The sequence below is a fragment of the Chiloscyllium plagiosum genome, unplaced genomic scaffold (genome assembly GCF_037043375.1).
Source record: "Chiloscyllium plagiosum isolate Xiang-an unplaced genomic scaffold, Cpla_swu_hap1 HiC_scaffold_7, whole genome shotgun sequence".
In the NCBI taxonomy this organism is placed as follows: domain Eukaryota; kingdom Metazoa; phylum Chordata; class Chondrichthyes; order Orectolobiformes; family Hemiscylliidae; genus Chiloscyllium; species Chiloscyllium plagiosum.
In genome coordinates, this window is record NW_028270145.1 from 7,433,632 (window position 1) to 7,461,500 (window position 27,869).

At 40.6% G+C, this 27,869-nt stretch overlaps 1 protein-coding gene across 3 annotated transcripts in view; it reads right to left on the reverse strand.

Moving 5' to 3' along the window:
* pgap1 (post-GPI attachment to proteins inositol deacylase 1) overlaps positions 1 to 27,869 on the reverse strand; it is a 155,808-nt gene that overhangs the window by 116,919 nt on the left and 11,020 nt on the right. For all 3 annotated transcript variants that reach the window (XM_043692909.2, XM_043692908.2, XM_087988693.1), the window contains 3 exons: positions 14,009 to 14,180; positions 8,322 to 8,482; positions 5,598 to 5,650 (listed from right to left, as the gene is read on the reverse strand). In XM_043692909.2, the coding sequence (XP_043548844.2) occupies positions 5,598 to 5,650; positions 8,322 to 8,482; positions 14,009 to 14,180 (386 nt within the window). The remainder of the gene's footprint in view (positions 1 to 5,597; positions 5,651 to 8,321; positions 8,483 to 14,008; positions 14,181 to 27,869) is intronic.

Below are 27,869 nucleotides of genomic sequence, written 5' to 3' on the forward strand. Positions count from 1 at the left end.
ACAAACAGCAATGGCCCCAAAACAGATCCTTGCAGTACATCACTAGCATCTGAACTCCAGGATGAACATTTCCCATCTCCTGCCACCCTCTGTCTTCTTCCAGCTAGAAACCGCTAAATCACCCTCAATCCCATGCCTCCTATTTTGTGCAATAGCTACCATGGGGAACCTTATCAAATGCCTTACTGAAATCCATATACGCCACATTAACCGCTTTACCCTCATCCACATGTTCGGTCACCTTCTCAAAGAACTCAGTAAGGTTTGTGAGGCATGACCTACCCTTCACAAAACTACGCTGACTATCCCTAATCAATTTATTCCTTCAAAGTTTGGGAGAAGATTTGTAGCTCGGGTGCCGGAGGAAACATCACAGAAGCACTTCACAGGAGGCTCCCAAGCACTGAGGATGTCACCTAGACAGGGGACTAAACAGCTGCAACACAAATTCCCAACTCGGCGAACAGAACCACAACAACTTATTCATTTCTAGATAATTATAAATCCTATCTCCTATAACCTTTTCCAACACTTTACCCACAACCAAAGTAAAGCTCACTGGTTTACAATTGGCCAGGGATGTCTCTACCCCCTTTTCTTGAACAAGGGGGCAACATTTGCTATCCTCCAGTCTTCTGGCACTATTCCTGTAGACAATGACGACATAAAGATCAAAGCCAAAGGCTCTGCAATCGCCTCCCTGGCTTCCCAGAGAATACTAGGATAAATCCCATTCAGCCCAGGGAACTCATCTATATTCACACCTTCCAGAATTGCTAACAACTCCTCTTTGTGAACTCAACGTCGTCTAGTCTAGTAGCCTGTATCTCAGTATTCTTCTCAACAAAATGTCTTTTTCCAGTGTGAATACTAATGAAAAATATTCATTTAGTACTTCTCCTATTTCCTCTGACTCCACATATAATTTCCCACTACTGTCGTTCATTGGCCCTAATCGTACTGTCGTCATTCTTTTATTCCTGACATACCTATAGAAAGCTTTAGGGTATTCCCTGATCTTAGCTGCCAATGACTTCTCGTACTCTCCTGGCTCTTCCTAGCTCTCTCTTTTGATCCTTTCTGGCTAACTTGTAACTCTCAAGTGCCTTAACCGAGCCTTCACGTCTCATCCTTACATAAGCCTTCTTCTTCCTCTTGACATAAGATTCAACTTCTTTAGTAAACCATGACTCCCTTTCTCGATCACTTCCTCCCTGCCTGACAGGTACATACTTATCATGGACATGCAGTAGCTGTTCCTTGAATAGACTCCACATTTCAATTGTGCCCATCCCTTACAGTTTCCTTCCCCATCTTATGCATCCTAACTCTTGCCTAATTGCATCATAATTGCCTTTCCCCCAGCTATGCGTCTTGCCCTGCGTTACATACTGATCCCTTTCCATCACTAAAGTAAATACTACTGAATTGTGGCCACTATCACCAAAGTGCTCACCTACCTCCCAATCTAACACCTGGCCTGGTTGATTACCCAATACCAAATCCAATGTGGCCTCGCCCCTTGTTGGCCTGTCTACATACTGTGTCGGGAAACCCTCCTGCACACATTGGACAAAAACTGACCCATATAAAGTACTCAAAATATAGTGTTTCCAGTCAATATTTGGAAAGTTCAAATACCCCATAACAACTACCCTATAACTATCGCTCCTATCAAGAATCATCTTTGCTATCCTTTCCTCTACATCTCTGGAACTATCCAGAGGCTTGTAGAAAACTCCTAACAGGGTAACTTCTGCTTTCCTGTTTCTAACCTCAGCCCATACTACCTCAGTAAACAAGTCCTTCAACATCCTTTCTGCCACCATAATATTGTCCTTGACGAACAATGCCACACTCCCCCTCTTTTACCACCGTCTCTGTTCTTACTGAAACATCTAAACCCTAGAACCTGTAACAACCATTCCTGTCCCTGCTCTATCCATGTTTCCAAAATGGCCACAACATCGAAGTCCCAGGTACCAATCCATGCTGCATGTTCACCCATCTTATTCCGAATGCTCCTGGCATTGAAGTAGACGCACTTCAAACCACCTTCTGGCTTGCCAGTGCACACTTGCAACATTAGCTGGGTGATAAAGAATTTTCCACAGCTTTTCTTAAATTAATTTTCCTTAAAATTTTATTTCTTTTGTTACAATTTCTAGTATTTGGCAGAAATTAGTACATGGTAGGCCATTGCATTTGGAGCTGTGAAACCTTTGGGTGACACCTTCATACTAATGCTCAGGGAGTGCTCAGTGTTACAATTAGTGATGTAGAGGGTGCAGATTTGGAAGAAGCCAGGCAGGTTGTGCCATCTGTTGATAATCTGGTCAAGTTGATAATGATGGCCAGACCTTGATACCTTATAGCAAACTCTAAAGAAAAGTGCTGGTGAAGCTCATTCGGGGCATATAGCTCAAAAAGATTTTGTATGTTGTCATTGACCTCGAACACTTCATAATGATCAAAGCATCAAATTCTGCCTAACCATTACACGGAAATCACGCAGGGTGAGTAATATATAGCTATTTACAATGTGCCTTAGAATATCATGCAGCAAGTGATGGAGTTGATCTTTGAGATGCTGATTCAAGGGCCAGCAAAATGCCAACGTTGGGAGTCATGAGTTCAATGATTTCTGACTGTGGTAGCAAGATTTGATAAAAGTGGAAATCAAACAAGGACTGATTTGAGACTTATTGGGCAGTGATGACGTTCATCAACGAAACAAAAAATCAAAGACTACCTGATACAACAAAAACAAAGTATAGAGTCATAGAGTTATACAGCACGGAAACATCCAACATGTCCATGCCAACCAGATATCCTAAATTGATGTGGTCCCATTTTCCAGCATGTGGCCCATATCCCTCTAAACCCTTTCTATTCCTATATGCATCCTGGTACCTTTTAAATAATGTAATTGTACCATCCTCCACCACTTTCTCTACAACAGCTCGTTCCATACATGCACCACCCTCTGTGTGAAAAAGTTGTCCTTTAGGTCCCTTTTAAATCTTTCCCCTCTCACCCATACCCTATGCCCTCTAGTTTGGACTTCACTATCCAGGGAAAAAGACCTTGGCTATTCATCCTACACATGCCCCTCATGATTTTATAAACACCTATAAGGTCATCCCTCAGCCTCTGATACTCCAGGGAAGCCAGCCCCACCCTATTCAGCCTTTCCCCATAGCCAAAACCCTCCAATCCTGGCAACATCCTTGTAAATCTTTTCTGAATCTTTCAAGTTTAACAATATCTTTTCTACAGCAGAGAGACCAGAATCGAATGCAATATTCTGAATGTGGCCTCAGCAATGTCCTATACAACTGCAAAATAACATCCAAACTCCTATACTCATTGAAGATAAGCATGCCATACACTACATTCATCAGCTAGAAACTGCATCACTTGAAATTATCCAGGATGGCTGTGCAGAAGATATAGCTGATCCAGTGGTTATTTGCCCAGATACAAGGCAAATAACCACTGGATCAACTTGTGTCAAGAAATCTAAACTGCCTGTAACAACAGAACCTACACATTATGTATGATGGAACAAGAGGGCACCTACCATCACTAAAGTTGCCCAAAAAATCAATAGGGCTAAAGGAATCTTAGAAGCAAACAGATGCCTTATTGAGTTGGGTACTGCTGAGAGCTCAAAAAGGTCACTGATTGCTTAGCATGCAGAAATACACACGGCATGGCTGGATTTCCATCCAAACTGCTCAAGCACAAGAAGTTTTATCTGATGCCCTACCTTCATGATCTCCTCCTTCTGTTCTGAAGATCAGATTGGTTCCACATGACATGTGTGATACAAAGTAAAGGTAGCAGAGGAGGTGGAGACAACTACAGGGACACTTCACTCTTTATTATCACAAGGAAGGCCTTCACCAGGGCCATGCTTAACAGGCTCAATGTCCCTGACCTCGGCCACTCTGCCGATATGGAAGGAGTTTACTTGCATACTAGACCAGACAACAAGCTCCATAATTTGTCCAGACTAAAAGTGAAGACAAAAGTACAGCACACCTCAATAAAGAGACTCCTGTACTCTGTCAATGCTATACCAACTATTCACACAGAAACTCGGCGACAAAGATTCATGGATCATCTAACCAGTGCCTGTAACTTGCTTTCCCTGACTACACGCAAGTACAACAAATCTCTAGTTATTGTTCAGTTATCTCTGCCTATGGTCACAATGAATAATCTTGCTTAAAGTGGTTTACAATCCTGCCACATTGTATTCATGGCGACATACAAACTTTCTCCAGGTGAGGGAAATGGGAATGCATAAACAAAGCAGCCACCACCTTGGGATGATTCACAACATGCATGGAAAAACATCAGACTGATTCTTAGGCCACATCGTTGTTTTGTGAAATTTGTCTTTTTAGCACCTTGATATATGGTTATGATAGATTGATCATTTTCAGCTATCAGTAAAGCAAGACCAACAAATTCCATCTTAGTTGTTTGTGGCCCATTATAAGAATCTCATGGAAGGACATACCCATGAGTAATGTAATCCCCTCAAAGGTATATTTCCCAGTTTGCTGGCATTCATTGAGCAAAGTGTCTTTGCTAGCTCAATCACATTTGCAGGATAAAAGCTGGTGACATACTGAAGGATTTTTGCATGGCGAGTAAACTAAATCAAAAGACCCATTCATCAGCTGATGAATGTAGTGAAAACCCATTTCAAGGATGTTTATCCACTTCAAAGATAATGATAGATGCTTGATGACAGTCCTGAACACAATAGACCAAAGGGCCTTTTTCTACACTGCAAAAACGCTTTTGACATTGTGCGATTTGTAGGCCTTAAACATTAATTGTTGGCCTTGCCAACGATGTGGATAACAGCGACGTCAGCTTTGGGCCAGTATGCAACACCATGACCATCAGTGGTTGCAGTGACTTAGCAACAGACACTAACACCAAAAACAACACCTCCAAAAAGCAGCTGACAAATACTTCATATATGCCATTTGTAGCAGAAACTACCTTTCATGGATGGTTGCCTCAATCATCAACGAAAGTGTACCGTATGAAGCTAATCCATTCCCAATGGATTTGTTGCATGTCCATCTTAGATTACTTACAGTGTGGAAACAGGCCCTTCGGCCCAACAAGTCCACACCGACCCGCCGAAGCGCAACCCACCCATACGCCTACATTTACCCCTTTAACCTAACACTACGGGCAATTTAGCATGGCCAATTCACCTGACCTGCACATCTTTGGACTGTGGGAGGAAACCGGAGCACCCGGAGGAAACCCACGCAGACACAGGGAGAATGTGCAAACTCCACACAGTCAGTCGCCTGAGTCGGGAATTGAACCCGGGTCTCTGGCGCTGTGAGGCAGCAGTGCTAACCACTGTGCCACCGTGCCGCCCATGTATCTTCTTACATACATGGAAGGATGCTGCTAGCAATCATACTATAACCTTAATCCTGGCTGGAGTGATATACTTCGATTGCTTGTAACCTTTCTTTCTATATATAACATACAATATTATACATTCTATACATAATAAAAACTTTGCCTATAGATGGTCTTTCTTTAATACTAACCAAACTATGCAAAGGTGATCAGTTGAGAGCCATGCTCTTGGGACCGTTGATGTCTATGAAGTAAAAAGCATTGGCAAGTTTATTCAGTGCATATTTGAAGACTTTAACAAAAGCATACATACAATTGCCCTAAAGTAATACCAAACATTCATTTGGAACATTCTCCTGATAGCAAAGCTAAGCTCAAGAAACTATCTTGTCGGAAAGGAAAATGCAACATCGTACTACACTGTAGCATTTTAATAATAGTAAGCAACAGGCTCAAGCTAATATAAAGCCAAAGTCCAGTTTAGTTATTCTCAAGTAACACCTGCAGTAAACCTTTATTCTAACACACATTACTAGCAGTCAGAAATCAATATAACTGAAGTCTACATTACTTCACTTGTGCACAAAATCAATTAATAGTCTCCCTTCAATCTCCTATTACAATCAATGTGCTTATGGAAGGATGAGAATGTAGTAGTGCCTAAACGTTTGCTTGGATCATACAGCCCTAGCCAAAACAGCTCCCATTTTTAAAGTACTGTGTGAAACTAAAAGACTGTTCTTCCTTCCAATGGAAAAATGGTTTGTAGAAACCCTTCCCAAAACACAAACATTTTTTATATTTTTCAGTCCAGACATCTTCAGACTACTAAAAAAGTGACACTGCTAACAGACTGATCTCTCTCCATGAGTGAACATAATCAAAGTTTGTGAGAATTTGTAGCTCGGGTGCTTCACAGGAGGCTCCCAAGCACTGAGGATGTCACCTAGATAGGGGACGAAACGTCTGCAACACAAATTCCCAGCTCGGCAAACAGAACCACAACAGTGAACATAATCCTAACTTGTAGAAAGAAACTCATCTCAGATGCTTCAAAGAAACTTGCTTCTTTCAGTTAGTCAAAATAATGGAACTCATGACTTGTGTCAAAACCGCAAACATGCCGTTTAGAATGTGCAAGCCTTCACATACTTTCTCAAGTTTCTGGATTTTAAAATGAAATTACCTTCTGTCAGATAACCATATCTCCAGTCGATCACAGCTAAAATAGTTGACTGTATCATCAAAACAAGATACAGTATAGTACAGTACTTTCTCAAGTTTCTGGATTTTAAAATGAAATTACCTTCTGTCAGATAACCATATCTCCAGTCGATCACAGCTAAAATAGTTGACTGTATCATCAAAACAAGATACAGTAAAGAAACTGTTAGATCTTTAACATCATTCACTGACATGAATCTCATTTTCCTATGCCCTTTCTCTATATTCGCTTACAGACTACTTCAATTCTTTTTCTAATGATGCCCTAATTTCTGCTTCAATATATATTTAGGGTAGAGGGAGACCGCGGCATAGTAACTTAGAATCCAAGGGTCGAATTCTGGGAATATGGGTTCAAATCCCACCACGACAAATGATAAACTGTGAATTCAGTACAAAGCTTATATAAAAAGCTAGCCTAATGGTATCAATGTAACCACTGTCGATTGTCATAAAAGCACATGCGGTTCACTAATGTCATTTGAGGAAGGAAATCTGCTATTCTTACTTGGTCTGGCCTGTGTGTGACTCCAGACCAATAACAATGTGGTTGACTCTGGAATGTCCTCTGGGCAATTAAGGATAGACAATGAATGGTGGTCTACCTAGTGATGCCCACTTTGCATGAATGCATGAAATTTTAAAAGTCCTATCACCCTCGAAAAATAAAATTCTTTGTATTTACCTGATCAACAATAAACCAGGGACTTTCTTAGTTTCTGTTCTTTGATTGGGGAGTTGTAAATCTCAAAATTAGATCAGAACACACTTCCAGAATTTAGGAAAATAAGTTAATCATGGTTATATATAGAAAGTAGAAATTAGATTAATAGAAATAAAATTCAATAAATGCACTGGATTTGTAAAATAAAACCCATTAAGATAAAATTGATCCAACTTGCCAGTCTGTGATAAATTGGTGAAATTCAAATGGGGACCATGCCAAAATAACATGGGAAATCTACTAAAATAGATATCATAAGGAGGACTTCTAACCTGGAAAGTTTATAAGAGCTTTGTTAAGTCAAACACAGAACACATTGTTAGAAAGATGTAGAATTTACCAATAACTTCTTTTCAATGGGTTTGAAAAGGACTATTGGTGACTAGACTTAATACTAAACTCTACAGTGTTCTATATTTTCCACAAAACAACATCCTTTGAGGACAATGGGGATTAAAGAAAAGAAACAAACTCACTCCTCTTCAGATTCTTCAGTCATCTCCAAAGTATTACTGGTTGGCTTTTCAAATATTTTATGCAGATACGAATCTCTTCTACTTACCTGACAAGAATTACTTTTGCTCACTATTATTAGAAAATATGCTCAAAGATGTAGAAATTTAACTTTACTGTGATAATTTTAGATTAATTTCTAATGTTGTGCCTGAAGAAAGACACATACGTAAACTTATCATATTTACAGCAAAACAACATATAATTTTGAGCAAAAGCACATTCAAATGAGTGCAGAACTGAAATACACACATCAATGTAAAGTACCAGTAAGAATACTGACTGCTACTCAAGATTTGCATTTTCCTTATAAGTCAATGTAGCATTGTTAGTGTAACCTAGATTGTTGTAAACGGATTGCTCAGAGATAGATGCACATGACATAAATATGAATACATTACTGATACCAACAGCAACCAATATAGAACTTTTTAAAAAAATATATGTACATTACCACAACATTTAGAGTATTATTGTAAAGGCCCAGACTTGGCAAAATTGTTAGGCCAGACCGGACTTGATAATCACGGAAACCACCGCCCATCGAGAGAACAGTGATATTTCTTAAGTCTTTTTCCTTGAGAATCCAGTAGTTGTTCACAGTATTGTAAAAGTCTACAAGAATAAATGGTTTAATTAATTAAATGTCTATTAAAAGCACTTGATACATTTTTCCTTAACAAGGTTACATGATACTGTACCTGAGGTTTTTAGAGGTACAATATTACCTTTGGAAAAGGCAACATGCTAACTAGTGATATGTGACATCCTAGGCTCAATATTGATTCTACATTTAATCCATAATAAATCACAAAATAAACAGTGAAACAATAATTGACAAACAAAATAGCAAATTCTACAAATCAGCAAAAAGAACTTCCATCCACCAAACAACTAGAGATCAGCCAGTTTAACCTCGATGATGAGAAAGCTTTTCGAGATGATAATTTAGGACAAAATGTTTGAGTGCGGCACGGTGGCACAGTGGTTAGCACTGCTGCCTCGCAGCGCCAGAGACTCAGGTTCAATTCCCGCCTCAGGCGACTGACTGCGTGGAGTTTGCACATTCTCCCCGTGTCTGCGTGGGTTTCCTCCGGGTGCTCCGGTTTCCTCCCACAGTCCAAAGATGTGCAGGTCAGGTTAATTGGCCATGCTAAATTGCCCGTAGTGTTAGGTAAGGGATAAATGTAGGGGCATGGGTGGGTTGCGCTTCGGCGGGGCGGTGTGGACTTGTTGGGCCGAAGGGCCTGTTTCCACACTGTAAGTAATCTAATCTAAAAATTAACAGATGCTTGGACAAACACAGGTTAAGTGAGAAAAGCCAGCATATATGTTTAACAAAATCATACTTAACTAATCTGATTAGATTTTTGGATCAGATAAATTGAGTTCATATACTGTATATGGAAAGCTAAAAAGAATTTGATAAAGAACTACTCAGACAACTTGTGGGCAAAGTTAGAGCTCATGAAAAAGTCCTTATGGATCTCTTCTTTGACTTGATGGGCAGAGATAGATAGATTCTTGGGGATCAAGGGTTACGGGGAGAAAGTGGGAGCATGGGGTTGCGAAATCTATCAGCCATGTTTGAATGGCACTACAGACTCAATGGGCTAAATGGCATAATTTCTGCTCCCATGTCTTATGGTCTTATGGAACCGCCACTTTCCCTGCTCCTAAACTGCTCTTAAAGAAAACTGGGATGAAGACATTTTGTCCTCTTAAAAAATTATACTGGCATTTAAGTGTAACATAAGTAAATTTGTTTGAATATTCAATTTCTTAAGGCTAATTTTAAAAATGTATGTAAATTTAAAGTTAAATTGTTATGTAAAATCCAACTTTGATTGACCCTATAGTTGATGCTCCTTTTAAGGAGATAGCTTGGAATATTATAATAGTCAGTCTGTACATAAGCTAATTGACTATTTTTAATTTACTATATACTCTGTGATATGGTGCTTAATATTATAATGTAACCCAGAATTGATTCCGGTTACAAAAATTCATAAATATATATCGAAGTTGTCTCACGCTTAATTCCACAGTTAACTACATCCTAGGACTCTTAATTTAGGATTGTGTGTGCAAATATTGGTTAACTTAGACATGTTGTTGCTGTTGTACAATACCTGTAAATATAGTCTATTCCAAGATACTCTTGAATGTTGTAAACTCTGAGGACAGGGGTGGGGAGGGGGGTTTCATTAAAGGATCCATTCTGTGGGCACACTGGGCCCCAGTTTAATGTTTCATTTCATTTCACTGTTAATGACACACACCTGGATTACTGTATGGAAGGGTCAGTGTGCATAACATGACCATTTTCTGGAATGGACCTTGAACCCATGTCCCTGAGACTCAGAGTTTCATCGTTGAGCTACATTTTGAAGATAATTCACTGAACCAATATGGAGCATACAGCGGTCATGAATTTTGTCAATGCAAGTTCTTCCTTGTTACCTGCTCTACTTTACGTGGTTACTTTGTACTCTACATCCTATTCAGTCAAAATCCATAAGTACTCCCTTTCTCTCTGACTTCTTATTCAACATTAGAACACGTTTTCTCTCCTAATCCAACAGCCATGTAGCATTGCTACTTTAAACAATAACAGGCCTTGGCATGCCAGGGATGATGGACTCAGGGTTCAAACTATGGGCAGCGGGAGGAGTTTCTAGTTTGGGAGACTTGTTTGAGGGGGAGGTTATGATGTCTTTTGAGCAAATACGGTTGTCCAGCACAGAGATTTTCTGGTTTTTTTTCAGGTTAGGGATTTCATCCAGAAGAAGACTACACTTCTCACTAAGCACTATAAGCCCGATACAGAGAGGTTGTTGCTACGCTCCACATGCACCCTTTCGGTTCGTGCCCTCTGGGTGGCAGGATGTTAACCGGTTATGAGAGGTCTGGGAGCAAGAGCTGGGAGTGGAGATCTCTTCTGAAACATAGGAGAACATATGGGAGAATACTCAAAAGATCTCAATCTGTAACAGGACATGCACTATACAGTTAAAAGTTCTGCACAGTGTTCATCTGGCACCAGACCGTCTGGCGAAGTTTAAAAAAGGGGCATCTTCAGTGTGCCCCAAATGTAAAATAAGTGTAGATACTCTTACCCATTGCTTCTGGACATGCCACAGGCTCCGTGTTTATTGGAGCGCTGTGGCGGGAGAGATAGGGAGGGTATTGAGAACTGGTTAAAGTAGACTCAATATCTCTCCTCTTAGGTCTACCGAATTTACCATCTTTAGACGGGCATGGGAAGAAACTATTTAATATCCTTGCATACTGTGCACGGAAGAATATTCTGATGAATTGGGTGTCTGAGAACCCGCCGGGCTTGCTGGGATGGCAGAAATTAATTATGGAGCACATTCCCTTGGACTTTTTCACAAACATGGTGCACCACACAACAGACAATTTTTATAAGACATGGCAGCCCTACTTGAGTTATTTGGATATAGATTTATCAGTTATCTTAACAAGGGCGTTTGTTTAACCTGGATGATTAGATTTGTCAAGCCCTGGGCCCTGGAGGGGGTCTCCCGAGTTAATACGGGTATGTAAACAATGCTCCTGTTCCTTTGTTTGGGAGCCTTGCGCCGAGCATAGCTGTTCTGTATTTTCTGGGTTTTTTTTGTGCTTTTCTTTTTTTTGGTGTTGCTTTGCACAGTGTTAGGATTTGTTTTGTATTATAGAGTAGATTAGTAGATAGTAGTTGTATTGTAATTTGTGTTTTTTTCTTTTTATTATACTGATATTTGTGTTTGATTGTTTTTTTCAATAATTTTATACGTTTGTAAAGTTAAAAAAATTGCTAATAAATATATTTACATAAAAAAAATGACAGGCCTGAATGTATTAATAAACATATTGTTTTACAAGTTCAAAACCAAAGAATACGTAGAAATGTATTCATAAACATTCTGAAAGCAAATTTGCCTACATATTTTGTCTATATTTATCATCCTGTATAAACGTGGGTGTTAGCACTAATTAAACAAATTTGATTGGCATAAGCTTTGCAAATATGTAGAAAACTATGTTTTGTATTTACTACAAGTAACAATGGCTCATGTTCTATTATAGTATTTATCTTCTATTTTTGCTCATTTGTTTTTCTTGATTATCTAGGAGGGAAATCACAACAACAAAATGGCTGAAAATAATGGAATCATTAACATTTCCAGAAAGTAATTTATTTGCATACAAAATATCAATTCAAGATTATCAAAACTACGATTGCTATCTTACTTTGTATCTGCTTTCATTTCAACGACCGCAGTTAATGTTATGTTGCTCAGAAGCTGTAATAAAGCAATTTACGCTCATGCACTCGATGGGAGCACTGAAGACGATTAGTCATAGAGACGTGCAGCACGGAAACAAACCCTTCGATCCAACTCGTCCATGCTGACCAGATATCCAAACCTAATCTCATCCCATTGGCCAGCACTCGGCTCATACCCCTCTAAACCCTTCTTATTCATATACCCATCCTTTTAAATGCTGTAATTGTACCACCCTCCACCACTACCTCTGGCAGCTCATTGCATCACCCTCCGTGTGAAAACGTTGCCCCTTATGTCCCTTTTAAATTTTTTTCCTCTCACCCTAAACATGTGCCCTCTAGTTCTGGATTCTTCCAACCCAGGGAAAAGACCTTGCCTATTTACCCTATCCATGCCCCTCATGATTTTATAAACCTTTATAAGGTTTATAAAACTCCTCAGCCTCTGATGCTCCAGGGAAAACAGCCCCAGCCTATTCAGCCTCTCCCTATAGCTCAAATCCTCCAACCATGGCAATATCCTTGTGAACCATTTCAAGTTTCACAACATCCTTCCGATAGGGAGATCAGAATTGCACTTGCTGTCTCAGGTTAATACATATTTACTTTTGGCCGCCAGCCAGCTATTAGTTGAGATATCAAAAGCAGATTCCTGACATACAGCAAGTCTAGCATCTGTAGCATCCATCCCATCTAAACCAGGTAACTGTCAAGTGCTGATTCAGCAAATAAGCACAACTCCAGTCATTTAGTATTACTGACTAAAACTCACAATGTCTATTATTATTTGTACATAACGAATACATAACATAATGTTGTAACCAAACAAGACTAAATAGTCACTTGATAGCATAGAATTTATGTAGAGCTGAAAATTGAGTTGCATTTTAAGCTTGCAGTCATTAAGAAACAACTACAAGAATACCAAATCTTAAGTATGCACTAACATCTATTTTGTTTTGTATTCCAATAAGCTGTGAAATCTGGCATCTATGATGTTACATCATTCAAGGCAGAAAGTGTCCCAATAATTTTTACATTTGATCCTACCTAGGAACAATGGTAAGGCTTTTTGAAAGGTTTTTAATAGGTCATTCAGTCCAGTTCAAGGGTAAGAGAATAGCAGTCAAGAATCAGCCAGTTTTAATCAGGAACAAAGAAAGAGGCTCTCTGCAGCTAAACTGCTGTTGTTAACTCTGTGAAGTTAGGGCTAACAGAAAGCATGGGTACAGCTGATAGTTCTCAGGAGTTGAGAGCGGAGGTCAGGAAGACCAAAAGCAATATTGCTTGGTGCAGCTGAGAAAGATTTATGATCTGAGAAATCCAGAGTTTAGCCAGTCTAGTTTTGCTGAAACGTCTGTCTTCACTGTGGAACTGATACAGCCCAAGAGATGTGTTGTTGCATATGATCCATCAGATGCAACAACATCCCTGAGATGTATAGCCTCCTTACCTGGCATCACATTAGTACCAAAAATCAAGTAGCAAAGTACTCATTTGTGTCATGACGAATCAGAGTCAAATTGCCCGGCTTGAATTTAAATAGAAGCTTTGCAGTTAATAATTCCACTGCATTCTCCATGGCAATACCTTGACCACAGTCCAACTGTCAACCAATCAGCAACCTCTTATGTCACATAAATTGTTATGCCCTTTGATAACTGATATTCTTGCAATTCTGTCCTGATAAGATGGAAAGCTTCGACAACATATCTCTTTACTTAGCAAGACAATCAAAGAGAAACTGATTCAATAAACCCTCCATGCCCAGGTTTGTTGCAGAGGAGCCCTGGAATAAATGAAATCAATGTGAAGCAACTTTATTAACGAGATAACGCTGGACATACCTATGAGGTAGCTGTCCACTGGTAGGACTGGTGCAACATGAGGTGTAGCTTGAGTTATAATAAGACTTATCAGTGTTGGTTTGAAGTTGGGTAAAGTGAATAGTGCTCTAGCAATAATGCCACCCATTGAATGGCCCACAATGGCGACACTGCAGGGTGCATCTTTTTGATCCTATGAATACAAACAGATCAAAGTTAAATTGCTAGTAAATATTTTGAGTAAATGGTTTTGAGAAAGCTGAAAGCAATGACATTAAATAGATTAAGCACATTCTAGTGTGATGGAAATCTGACATTTCACTGTTTCAATAATTGCTCAGGCACAAGTTAATATGTAAAATCTGTTTTTTGCAACCCAACTTCCTGGAACCCACACAAAAATTTAAAAGTTTACATTTAAAGTGGGGATGGGGGAGGAGGAGGTTTACTGCTCAATACTGCTGATTATAACTAGCTTATTATTGGCTTCTTGATTTTTGAACATTTAGAATAATGCTAAAACTGCAGAAATGCAAATAAAAAGACAATTACTACAAAGTTAACAAGAAAACAGAAGCACACATATTTTGATCTCTGAAGATTGTTGTTTACACACTTATTTCAGATTACATTCTTTAAATATTCTGCTACACATTTGTATGGGAACTGGTGGATTTCCTATGATGGTGCTCATAAGGAAATAGTTTGAGAGTGACGGATTGAAAGGGAAAGAAGTAGAAAATCAGAAATATAAGTGTTTCTTGATTGGTAAACAAGAGAAATCTGGATCATTAAGGAAAGTCTGCTGTTATTTACGTAAGAACATTTAAGATGTGACACTGGGCATGCAATATTGTTTCACATATATATTAGCAATGCTCACGGTAAATCAGAAAACATGCTGTGTTTATGTATGAACACAATTTATTTTTCTACTGCTTTGGAGAAATTTGGTTTAAACTGATCTCTGCATTTTAAAGACAGAAATATTGCATACAAGATAAACACAGACACTCCGTTTAACTGGCAAGTAGGAAACCTTACTAATTGAATCATGTAGTTTTGGGCTGCAGCTTTTTCTAATTGCTTTGCATGTGTATCAGTACAATATACTGAGCTACTGTTTTAGTAAACAGATTATAACTGTTTAATATATTGCCCCAGAGGAGACTGAAGTTTGCAACCTGGGTATAACATTTGGCTGCAAACTTAATGTAGGGGAGAAAGTGAGGTCTGCAGATGCTGGAGATCAGAGCTGAAAATGTGTTGCTGGAAAAGCGCAGCAGGTCAGGCAGCATCAAGGGAACAGGAGAATCGACGTTTCAGGCATAAGCCCTTCTTCAGGAATGAGGAAAGTTTGTCCAGCAGGCTAAGATAAAAGGTAGGGAGGAGGGACTTGGGGGAGGGGCGTCGGAAATGTGATAGGTGGAAAGATGTCAAGGTGAGGGTGATAGGTCAAACTGGCGTGGGGGCGGAGAGGTCAGGAAGAAGATTGCAGGTTAGGAAGGCGGTGCTGAATTCGATGGATTTGACTGAGACAAGGTGGGGGGAGGGGAAATGAGGAAACTGGTGAAATCCGAGTTCATCCCTTGTGGTTGGAGGGTTCCGAGGCGGAAGATGAGGCGCTCTTCCTCCAACCGTCGTGTTGTTGTGGTCTGGCGACGGAGGAGTCCAAAGACCTGCATATCCTTGGTGGAGTGGGAGGGGGAGTTGAAATGTTGAGCCACAGGGTGATTGGGTTGGTTGGTCCGGGTGTCCCAGAGGTGTTCTCTGAAACGCTCCGCAAGTAGCTGGCCTGTCTCCCCAATATAGAGGAGGCCACATCGGGTGCAGAGGATGCAATAGATGATGTGTGTGGAGGTGCAGGTGAATCTGTGGCAGATATGGAAGTTTCCTTTGGGGCCTTGGAGGGAGGTGAGGGGGGAGGTGAGGGCGCAAGTCTTGCACCTCCTGCGGTTGCAGGGGAAGGTGCCGGGAGTGGAGGTTGGGTTGGTGGGGGGTGTGGATCTGACGAGGGAGTCACGGAAGGAGTGGTCTTTACGGAATGCTGATAGGGGAGGGGAGGGAAATATATCGTTGGTGGTGGGGTCCGTTTGGAGGTGGCGGAAATGACGGCGGATGATGCGGTGTACATGGAGATTGGTGGGGTGGTAGGTGAGGACCAGTGGGGTTCTGTCCTGGTGGCAGTTGGAGGGGCGGGGCTCAAGGGCGGAGGGGCGGGGCTCTTGTGTGTTCTTGAAGCTGCACACATCCTGGCAAATGGGCAGTGTTCCAGAACTATCCCATCTTGTGCCTTGCAGATGGAGGTCAGTTATTGGAGAGACAAGGGGTGAGATAGAATCATAAAATCCCTACAGTGTGTAAGCAGGGCATTGGCCCATTGAGCCCAGCCTCCTATTTTATCCCTACAACCCTGCACTTCCGATGGCTAATCCACCTTAGCTATACATCCCTGAATGCTACGGGCAATTTGGCATGGCATATCCACCTAATCTGTACACCTTTAGTCTGTGGTAGAAAGCTGGAGCACCTGGAGGAAATCAACACAGATACGGGGAGATAGTCACCCAAGGGTGGAATTGAACCCAGGTTCCTGACACTGTGAAGCAGCAGTGCTAATCACTTAGCTACCATGCTGCCCATAAATACCATTACGACATGGAGGTCGAACCCCTCTGTTAATTAAACCAAACACCCAGAAAAGCTCACCTCGCCTCATAATCTGTTCAAATGTGAGTAAAAAGAACTCCTAATTTCCACTATTTGGAAAAAATAAGTTATTTTCTGAATTCAAATAGTGAGTACTAAATACTAACTACTAACAAATCCAAGCCTACCTTGTCCTTAACTACTTACTGTCTGACCCTAACTCTATAAAAAATGCTATTCCAATAATACTTATTAAACATTACATTAACTTAATCTCAAGACCACATAGTCTTTGTCTTCTCTGCGGTCTTCAATCTTCTGTCTGCTGATCTTCCTGGGTCTTCTTTTTGCTGCAAGTATGTTTTACATGAAAAGGTACCTTTGATAAAGAGTGTTTTCTAATTTCTTTGAGAGCATGATGTTAGATAGGCAGTTAGCTCTCCAGCTCCATAGCAGTTGCTCGGCTGATTGGTGGCAGTTGCTCTCTGATCAATTTTCAAAATGCCTGCATTTTTATATCCCCCCAGCATTGTATTGTTGCATTGGTCCAACGTTGTCAAAACAATAAATTCAAACTTAGTTAGGTTTTAGTATCCTGGGTATAATTTAGACTAATTGGTTAAATTCAAATTGTTGTCAAAACAACAACCAAATCTCAGGTATCCATTTAACAGCAATTTGTTACATGTTTCCATTTTGGGAAAGCTCATCTCCCAGCCTTTCCATTCGGGCAGCTGAGCCTGCACTTTAAGTTTACTTCAAAATTCAGAAAACACTTTCTATTTTAAACTGAACATATATGCTTTCAACTTTGTAACAATACTCAACGCAGAATTCCTAGACTGTGAACTGTTGCTTTTGTCAAGTGTATTTGTATTGCTGGAACAATTTCTGGACAATGGGAAATTTACATAACTTACTCTGTTAGTTGCTTAAATGTCCATGCAAATGTAAATGACAGCATCACACAAAACACTCAAAGGTGTCCTCAATGTGAAGACATAATTTCTTTTCTACACTGTGCAGTGATCAATGCGGAAAGGAGGGGGTGAAGAAAGAGGGAGAGATTGGAGGGAGGGAAGGGGAAATCAATACAGTTTCAAAATCAATAACAGGACAGAGAATACATAAACAGCCAGGAACCCTACTTTTTTCAGGTATGGCAGACAATGGCAAAATGATAATGTGTTGATTAAACCTGGAGAGAAATAATAAACAGGTGTATAAATCATCAATACTCAAGGTCAGGTTAGAGTGTGTGGCCCAAATAAGAGTTCTCTATACCAATGCACAGAGCATAAGGAATCAATTAAATGAGCTGCAAGCACAAATCCAAATTGGACTGAGACACAGCTGCTGGATGTGCTGGATTATAAGGTGTATAGGTCAGACAGGGATAATGGCAGAGAGGGTGCAGTAGACTTACTGATTAGGAACAAAATTGCTTCAATGGTGAGGGACGATATGATGAGAGGAAAGCATTCAGTCGAGACCACATGGGTGGAACTGAGGAGCAGTAAACGACCTAAATCTGTAATAAGTGTTGTGTATAGACCTCCCGGTAGCAACTCTTAACTGCTAGATTGTATAAATGCAGAAATTAGGCAAGTGTATAGCAAAGCCAGAGCAGCATTCATGGGGGATTTTAACGTTAAAATAGATTGGGAGGGGGGATCCAAGATGGCGGCGACCCAGCAAGTCTGAGTCTACAATGCTCCTCCCAAGACTTAGGTAAAGTGGGTCACCCACCCCCACCACACTCACCAAATCATTCAAAATAGCTGTTTAATTTAATTAGTTGCTTAGTATTAAACAATCTAATCTTTAGTAAAAATGACCAAAGGGAAGGGAGTCCGCAGCTCTCAGCAAGCAGGAACCCCTCCCTCACCCTCGCCAGCTGCAGCAGAGGCGTCCGCAGCCGCACCGGGGGACTTAGCTACAGTGGCGGGCCTCGTGGAAATCATCTCTAAACTCGGTGCGAAGATCGACGCTTTCATCGAAGAATCCCGAAGTCGATGGGACTCACTCTCGGCCGCGCTGCAAAGGCACGACCGAGACATTAAAGAAATCGAGCGCCGAGTCGGAGGGGCGGAGCCAAAGGCCGCGATCTCCAAAACTACAGCGCAAACGGCCGTGGATCGGGTCCAGACTCTCGAACAACGAGTGCGGACCTTAGAGAATCACATTGATGACCTCGATAATCGAGGTCGTCGAAAAAATATTCGTTTGCTGGGCCTTCCCGAACGGGAAGAGGAAGGCCAGCTTATAGCGTTCCTCGAGCAGTGGCTGCCACAGCTTTTAAATCTGGAAGCTGGATCAGGCCAGGTAAGGGTAGAACGGGCCTACCGGGTCGCAATACATGGGCCCGGCTCGAACCAGCGTCCCCGCCCGGTCCAGTTTCGGCTGCAGAGCTATAGGGAGAGGCAGATACTCCGAGAAGCTACTTGAAATCTTGGAAAAGATTCCCAAGCTATGATCTATAAAGAATCCAAGATCATGTTATTCTAGGACTTTTCCCCAGCTCTGGTCCGAAAGAGGAAGGCATTCGATGAGGCAAAGAAGCGTTTAAGGGACTTAAATATTCAGTACTCCTTACGCTACCCAGCGACGCTACGCTTTAACCATGAAGGATCCGTGTATAACTTCAGATCGCCAGAAAAGGCTAAAGAATTTTTGGACTCTCTTAGATAAATTGTAAGAGATAATGGATGTTGGTTTGCCTTTCCCCCACTCCGGTTTATATCACCCCCCCTTTTTCTTTTTTCTTACCTTACTGTTTAATATTATCTTGGGGGGTGGGGAGAGGGATTTATTTATTTGTTCTCTATTTAACGATTTTCTCCCCCCCCTTGGGATTTTTTTTAATTGTATATATATATATATATATATATAAAAGCCGGGGGCTTTAGTTAATGTTGGTGGGGGGAGGTGGTTACCTTATTCTATTTTACCTCTGTCTCTAGGAGCGGGGTTGTTTTCCCTTGTTATTTTGTATAATTATATTTAATTATTATTTGTTGAGGTTGTAATTTTATAGTTATATATGTTTATACATGGTATTAACATTACCAAATATATCCAGGTGTTGGTGTGGGTGGGGGGGGGGGTAGGGTGCTCACTGTTAACTCTAGCTTTGTATTATATCTGAATTCTCCTCGTCCTATTGAGGAGCGACTGGGTCAAGGGTGGGGCATTGGTTAGGAGAGGATACGATGGACCTTTGGAAAGGAAATGACACCCCCTGGGAACAAGGGGGAAAATCTCCACTTAAATACGCTTTATTTTTTTTTATTATTTAGAAATAGTTTTTTATTACACTGTTGTGAGTGTATTAGAGAGCCTTTACTTTTGTGAATTTTATATGCTCTATGCTCGGGATGTTCTGGATAGGGTTTCCCCTCCTGAGGGATCTCGGATCTGCCCAGACGATTATGGTTGATCAGTCGGTTAAGTGGTGCACCTGGAATGTCAAGGGGAGTAATTCGCCAGTCAAAAGGAAGAAAATATTATCAAATCTTAAGAAGGAAAGAGTTGATATAGCTCTCCTACAGGAGACACACCTGTTGGATAAAGAACACTTGAAATTATGACAGGGTGGATTTGATCAGGCCTTTTTTTCTTCTTTTAGCTCAAAAAGTAGTGGGGTTGTTACTCTTGTTTGGAAGAATTTCCCTTTCAAAATCCTAAATCAGATAAAAGACGAATCTGGACGATATATTTTGATGAAAGCCCTTATAAATGGAGAGGAATATGGGATTTTAAATTTGTACTGCCCCCCCGGCACACCCCTTTAAATTTATAACGGAAGCCTTTTCAAAATTGATGGCTTTTGGTGCCCATCATACAATTATAGGGGGAGACTTTGATTGTTTTATGGATCCAGAAATAGATAGGATTCCCAAGAGTACTGCAGGAGTATCTCTCAGATCTAGACAATTGGTGGATTTGAATATAGAATTAGGATTAGTAGATGTATGGAGATGTCTTCATCCACAGGGCAGAGATTTTTCTTTTTACTCCAATCCACATAAATGTCATACCAGAATTGATATGTTTTTTGCCCCCTCGATTTTTTAAAATTCTATATCATCCTGTAAAATAGGTAGTATAGCAATTTCCGACCACGCTGCTGTATATATGGAAACCAAGGCAAGGAACAACGGGACATCCCCTCAGCATTGGCGTATGGACCCCTTCCTATTGAAAGATAGTAAATTTGTAAAGTACTTCTCTCAAGAATTTAAAACTTTTTTAGAAATTAATTTAGGTACGGCTAGCAACCCATCAATGATGTGGGAGACCATCAAAGCTTACGCGCGTGGTTTGATCATCTCTTTCTCAGCGACCCAGAAAAAATTAAAGGGAGAACAACAGCGTCTGCTTGAAGCTCGCTTAAAAGCAGCTGAAACAGCATACGCTGATAGACCTTCTATTATTAAATTGCAAAGGATTACGGCCCTTAGGACAGCTCTAAACACTATGCTTACCCAAACGGCTAAGAGGGAAATATTATTTGCAAAACAAACGTTATATGAATTTGGCAACAAACCGGGTAGATACTTAGCATTTCTTGCAAAGAAAAAAAAAGGCCCCTCAAACTATTACGTCTATCAAGGAAAGTACAGGTATTTTGACTCATGATCATAAAAAGATTAATGCAATCTTTAGAAAATTTTATTCTGATTTATATAAATCGCAGGATTGTGAAGACAGGACTAGGAGGATGCAATCATTTTTTAAAAATTTGACCTTTCCGGGCCTAACTCCGGAACAGGTATCAGTCTTAAATGCTCCCCTAACAGTCCAAGAAATACTTGACGCAATCAGGCAACTTCAAAGCGGTAAGGCACCTGGCCCAGATGGCTTTCAAGCTGAATTCTATAACGTATTTACAGAAATATTGGCTGATCCACTTATGGACATGTATAACTATGTATATAGTCAGGGCTGTCTCCCGCCTTCGCTGAAAGAGGCAAATATCTCTCTTATCCTTAAAAAAGGAAAGGTTCCAGAAGATTGTACGTCATACAGACCAATATCCTTGCTAAATGTACATTTTAAAATCCTTTCTAAAACGTTAGCATTGAGACTAGAAAGGGTACTGCCACATATCATAAAGGAGGATCAGACGGGGGTTTATTAAGGGCCGTAGATCATCCAATAATATTAGAAGGGTTTTGAATATGATTCAAGCCTACCATCAGGGAAAGATACCAGGAGTAGTAGTTTCATTAGACGCGGAAAAGGCATTCGATAGGGTTGAATGGTCATATTTGTTTTACACATTGGAAAGGTTTGGCGTTGGAAAGGTGTTTACCAAATGGGTCTCAACATTGTATAATGATCCCAAAGCAGTTGTGGTTACCAACGAATTAGGTTTGGATAGTTTCAGTGTGGGTAGGGGCTGCCGTCAGGGATGTCCGCTCTCGCCATTATTATTTACGCTAATAATTGAACCACTAGCAGAAGCTATACGGGCGAATCCTAATATAACGGCCCCGAGGATTGGTACAGGTAAACATAAAATTACCCTTTATGCAGATGATGTTCTTCTATTCCTTAGTAATCCTCTGATGTCCATACCTCATTTAATCCAAGTTATTAATACATTTAGCGCATTCTCAAGCTATAAAATTAATTTTTCAAAATCGGAGGCTATGCCAATGGGTGGCCTTGCTATGATACCCCACTTAGTGGACCGATCCCACTTTCCCTTTCATTGGTCCCTGGAGGGTTTCTTATATTTAGGCATTTTTATTACCCCAGTATTTGGTCAGTTGTACAAGGCTAATTTTGTGCATTTACTGGAAAGGATAAGGTAGGACCTCCAGCGATGGGGAGACCTTCCAATTTCCTGGCTGGGTAGAATAGCACTAATTAAAATGAATGTCCTGCCCCATCTCCTATACCCTATGAGAATGCTTCCGGTGATGCTGCCGAGGCTGGCACTACGTAAATTATATGGCTGGTTGGGTTCCTTTATCTGGAATCATAGACAGCCCCTCATTAAGCTGAAGAAGCTACAGCTTCCAAAGGCAAGGGGAGGATTGGACTTCCCAGATTTTAGGAAATATCAGTTAAGTTCCCTATTAAGTTACATAGCTGATTGGGTCTTGTCTGATCCACAATCAATCTGGCTCGACATTGAGGCTTCTCAAGTAAAATACCCACTTATTAACCTTTTATTTTCAGACAAGAGGAAAATCATTACGGATCACTGTAAAAACCCTATAATACTAAACACAATTAAAGCTTGGAATATAATGCGGCAAAATGAGGGCAACTCACATAAAACATCCTCCTATGCGCCGATAGTGGAAGCATGGGGATTCCAACCGGGGTTAACAGATGCCACTTTTAAACTTTGGAGATCCAGGGGTATCTCATGACTTGGGGACCTATTTAAAGATGGGGTCTTGATGTCTTTTGAACAGCTGCGTCAGAAATTCGGATTACCTAATGGAGACCTCTTTCGATACTTCCAAATTAGAGACTATATACAGAAGAAGACTACGTTATTAGATAGTCTTTATACATCAGATAGAGAATGTAGAGTGCTACGACCAATGGGGGTACCTTCCGTCAGTACTATTTATCATTTACTACATGATGAAGTATCGGGAGATATGGACAATCTGCTTAAAACATGGGATCAGGATTTGGGACTAGAAATCTCTATATAAACGTGGAATGACATTTGGGAAAATGTCAGAAGAATCACCATCTGCAACAGAACTCAGGCTATCCAGCTGAAGATACTTCATAGGGCCCATATAGCACCGGATCGATTGGCAAAATTTAAGGCAGGAGCATCTCCAATGTGTCCCAAATGTAAAATAGAGGTGGGCACTCTTGTACATTGCCTATGGACCTGTCATAAGATCCGTAGATATTGGACTAAAGTAGCAAGTACCCTGACAGAAATTCTAGGAACGGAAATTAAAGTGGACCCTGTATCTCTCCTTTTGGGCTTTTCGAACTTTCCCTCCCTGGACATGTACGGGAAGAGACTATTTTCTATTCTCTCTTTCTGTGCAAGGAAAAATATTTTGGTAAACTGGGTGGCTGAGGGCCCCCCTGGACTTTCAAATTGGCACAGATTAACTATGGAATGTATTCCCCTTGACTTCCTTACAAATATGGTGCACCGAAAGACCGAATTATTTTATAAAATATGGCAGCCCTTCTTGAATTACATAAATACAGATATTTCGGCTATCCTAACAAGGGCTTTTATTTAATTGAGATTACGAACCTGGTTGGTCTGGGGCCCCTTAGGAGAGGAATCCCGCACGAATACGGGTTTTGTTACATTTGATGTTAACACATTCCGAGCATGTATCTCACTACTCAATTTCTATGTTATCCGTTTTTTTGGGGGTCTTTTTTTCTCTCTCTTATTTGAATAATGTAAGAGACTTAAATATACACTCTGGTTAGATTAGTAGTTAGTTGAGTTTTGTTTTTTTTCTTTCTCGGTATTTTTTCTTTTGTTAAATTTTGGCTATTGTATATTTAATATTTAATTGTATATCAATGTTTGTACTTGAGAGTTTTGTTTATTTTTGTAAACTTGTAAAAATGTTAAATTTCTAATAAAAATATCTATAAAAAAAAAGATTGGGAGAAGCAGCCAAGCATGTGTCAGAAAGGTAGATTCTTTCTGGAGGATGTCCTGGATGCAGCAAAAGGACAAGCAAAATTGCATTTAGTAATGCATGGTAAGCCAGATTTAATTAGTGACCTCATTAAGCATGATACTTTATGAAATAATGATCATAACATGATCATGTTCAATAAAGCATTTGAAAGTGAAAAGCATGAATCATCTACTAGAGTTCTAGATTCAGATAAGGCTGATGTTAATGGGATGAGACATAGACATTTTCCAACAAACTGAGACTTTGTGGAGTCTAGAGTCAACCTCAACTCCCAGGGCAACTCCCTCCTGACTCTATACCACTGGGCAATTACTTCTGGTAGGTTTGTCCTTCTGGTGGAAACGGACGTATCCCAGGGATGGTGATGGCAATGTCCAAATGTAAGGCACACATGTGATGTGACACATTAGGTTTGACTCTTTGATTATGATTATGTCAGGATGTTTGCTCTCCCAATTTTTGTCCAAATTACCAAGCCTTTCAGTGTCAACAACACTGTTTGGCCAAACAATCAAAGGAAGATAGCAATGTTGTCTGGAGTGGTTGGTAAGTGGAATAGTCCACACCCAGTAAAATTATTACATCATCTGAAATCTAGATATGTGGCACATGCTAAACTTTCAATGTCACATATATGTATATTATTCCAGCTTGGAGAAATCAACTGCAATTCAGCTAATTAATAACAAACTGAGAGGCCTAGTGGAAACTATTTTGTGGTCCACAATACAACAAACAGATTAGCTGTCACAAGCAAAGATCATTGTAGTTTTGGTAAATTTACAATCAAACAGATGAGTAAAAAGTTGATTTTGTGCAATATAAAACATTACAAAACTTACTATTTCAATCAAGTACCTCTAAAAGAAACAGTTAGTATTAACAATATGCTACAAATTACATAGGACAACATAAGGAAGATTTGTTGGTGAATCAGTATTATGAAATCAGTAAAATTACTTTAAGTGAGCCATCTCAATCAACTTAATGTAAACTGTAACTTGAATTTAAATCTCTGAAAATTACTTAAAGTAAACGACATGAGCTTTCAACAGTTTAATTTGGTGTTCGTTTTCTTAACAAATTGAATATTATCTGGTATGAAAGAAAGTTTTAAGATATGCCAACTAGAACCTATGTAAATCAAAAAAAATGAGTGAAATTTGGGCATGTCATACTTAAGTTTAACATTTGGGGTCGAGATTGTGGTGCTGGAAAAGCACAGCAGGTCAGGCAGCATCCAAGGAGCAGGAGAATTGATGTTTCGGGCATAGGCCCTTCATCAGAAATAAGAATGCCCAAAATGTCAATTCTCCTGCTCCTTGGATGCTGCCCGACCTGCTGTGCTTTTCCAGCACCACTCTCGACTCTGATCTCCAGCATATAAGTTTAACAGTCCCCAATTATTTTGTATTGTTTTGACCAACTGAGGAGATATCAAGCTTCTCGAGTGTTATTGGATTTGCACTCTCCAGGCAAGTGAGGAGTATTCCTTCACACACCTGACTTTTGCCTTGCACATGGTAAACAGGCTTTAGAGAGCACTGAAGGGAATTACTCACTGCAGGATTCCTGGCCTCTGACCTGTTCTTATAGCTGCAGCATTTATGCAGCAAGTCCAGTTCAGTTTCTGGGCAATGGTACCCCCAGGTTATCGATAGAAGGATAGTCAGTGATGCGACTGCCACTGAAGTTCAAGAGGTGATGATCAGATTCACTCTTGTTGGAGATGGCCTTTACCTGGGCACTTGCGTGACACTTGCCACTTCTGACTTCAGGCCTGATTAACAATACTTGCTTCAATATCTCAGGCATCATAAGTAGTACTGAACACTACAGTAATCAGCAAATATCCCCACTTCTGATTCCAATACAGGAAAGATCAGTTGAAGAAGGTTGGACATAGGACACAGCAATGATGAACTCCTGCTGCTGAGATGGCGGACATCCTATATCTGAAGAAGGGTTACACCTGAAACGTTGACTTCCCCACCTCCTGATGCTGCCTGGCTTGCTGTGTTCTTCTTGCCTCCTGCTTGTCTACCTTGGATTCCAGCAGCTGCAGTTTTTTTTGTCTCATCCTATAACTAACACCATCTTGACTTGACTCCGAACAGCAATGTTTCCATCCAATTTCCATTGACTCGTAATTTTGCTCAGGTTCGTGATGACAAACATGGTCAAATATGACCTTGATATCACAGACAGTCACTCTCACCTTTCCTCTCGAGGTCATCTCTTGTGTCAATATTTCAACCAAGGCTATAACAAAATCAAGAGCTGAGAAGCCCTGACTATCAGTGTGCACATTATTGCGAACCAAGTTCAGCATGACAACACTTTTGATGACCAACATCATCACTTTATTGATGACTGAAGGCAAATTGGTAGGGCAATTATTGGCCAAGTTGGATTTCTCCCATTTTTTGTGGTTTAGACATATTTGAGCAATTTTCCACTTTGTTGGGCACCGGATGCCAGTGTTGCAGATGTGCTGGAACAGGTTAAGCAATTTCTGGAGCACAACTCTACAGTACTATTGTTGAAATATTGAAAGGGCCCACAGTCTTTGGAGTATCCAGTGCCTTTAGTCAGTTTTTAATATCAGGTGGATGAATCAAATTGGCCAAGACAAGCATTTGTGATGCTACCTCTGAAGGCGGCTGAAATGAAGCATCTACACAGCCTCATATTTCACTCTATAGTGCGGGGTTCCTCCAGAGGAGTCTCTTCCACTAGTGAGTTATTAATTGTTCACCGCTATCCAACACTGGATTAGATTAGATTAGATTACTTATAGTGTGGAAACAGGCCCTTCGGCCCAACAAGTCCACACAGACCCTCCGAAGACCAACCCACTCAGACCCATTCCCCAAACATTTACCCCTTCACCTAACACTATGGGCAATTTAGCATGGCCAATTCACCTGACCTGCACATTTTTGGACTGTGGGAGGAAACCGGAGCACCCAGAGGAAACCCACGCAGACATGGGGAGAATGTGCAAACTCCACAGAGACAGTTGCCTGAGGTGGGAATTGAACCCGGTTCTCTGGCGCTGTGAGGCAGCAATGCTAACCACTGTGCCACCGTGCCGCCCTTGTGGCAGGATTGGAGAGCTTAGATCTAATCAGTTAGTTGTAGAATTGCTTAACTCTGTTTATCATTCACTGCTTATACGATTTAGCATTTAAGTAATTCTATGCTGTAGTTTCAGGTGCCACCTCATTTTTGTGCTGCTCCTAGCATGCCTTTCCTCACTTTTCATTGAGCTAGAATTGATTCCTCAGTTTGATGGTAATGTTAAAGTGAGGAACAAGCTGGGCTATTTGGTCACAGATCATGTTCGAGTACAATTGTGCTGCTGATGGCCTACAGTACTTCAGGGATGCCCAGTCCTGAGTTGCTAGGTCTGTTCAATTTAGTATGGTGATAATGCCACAACACAAGATGATATCCACAATATGAACACAGAACTATGTCTCCACAAGGACCATGTGCTGTCACTGTTATGGAAACTGTCACGGACAGATGCATCTGTAGCAAGCAGATTGGTGAAGGCAAGATTGAGT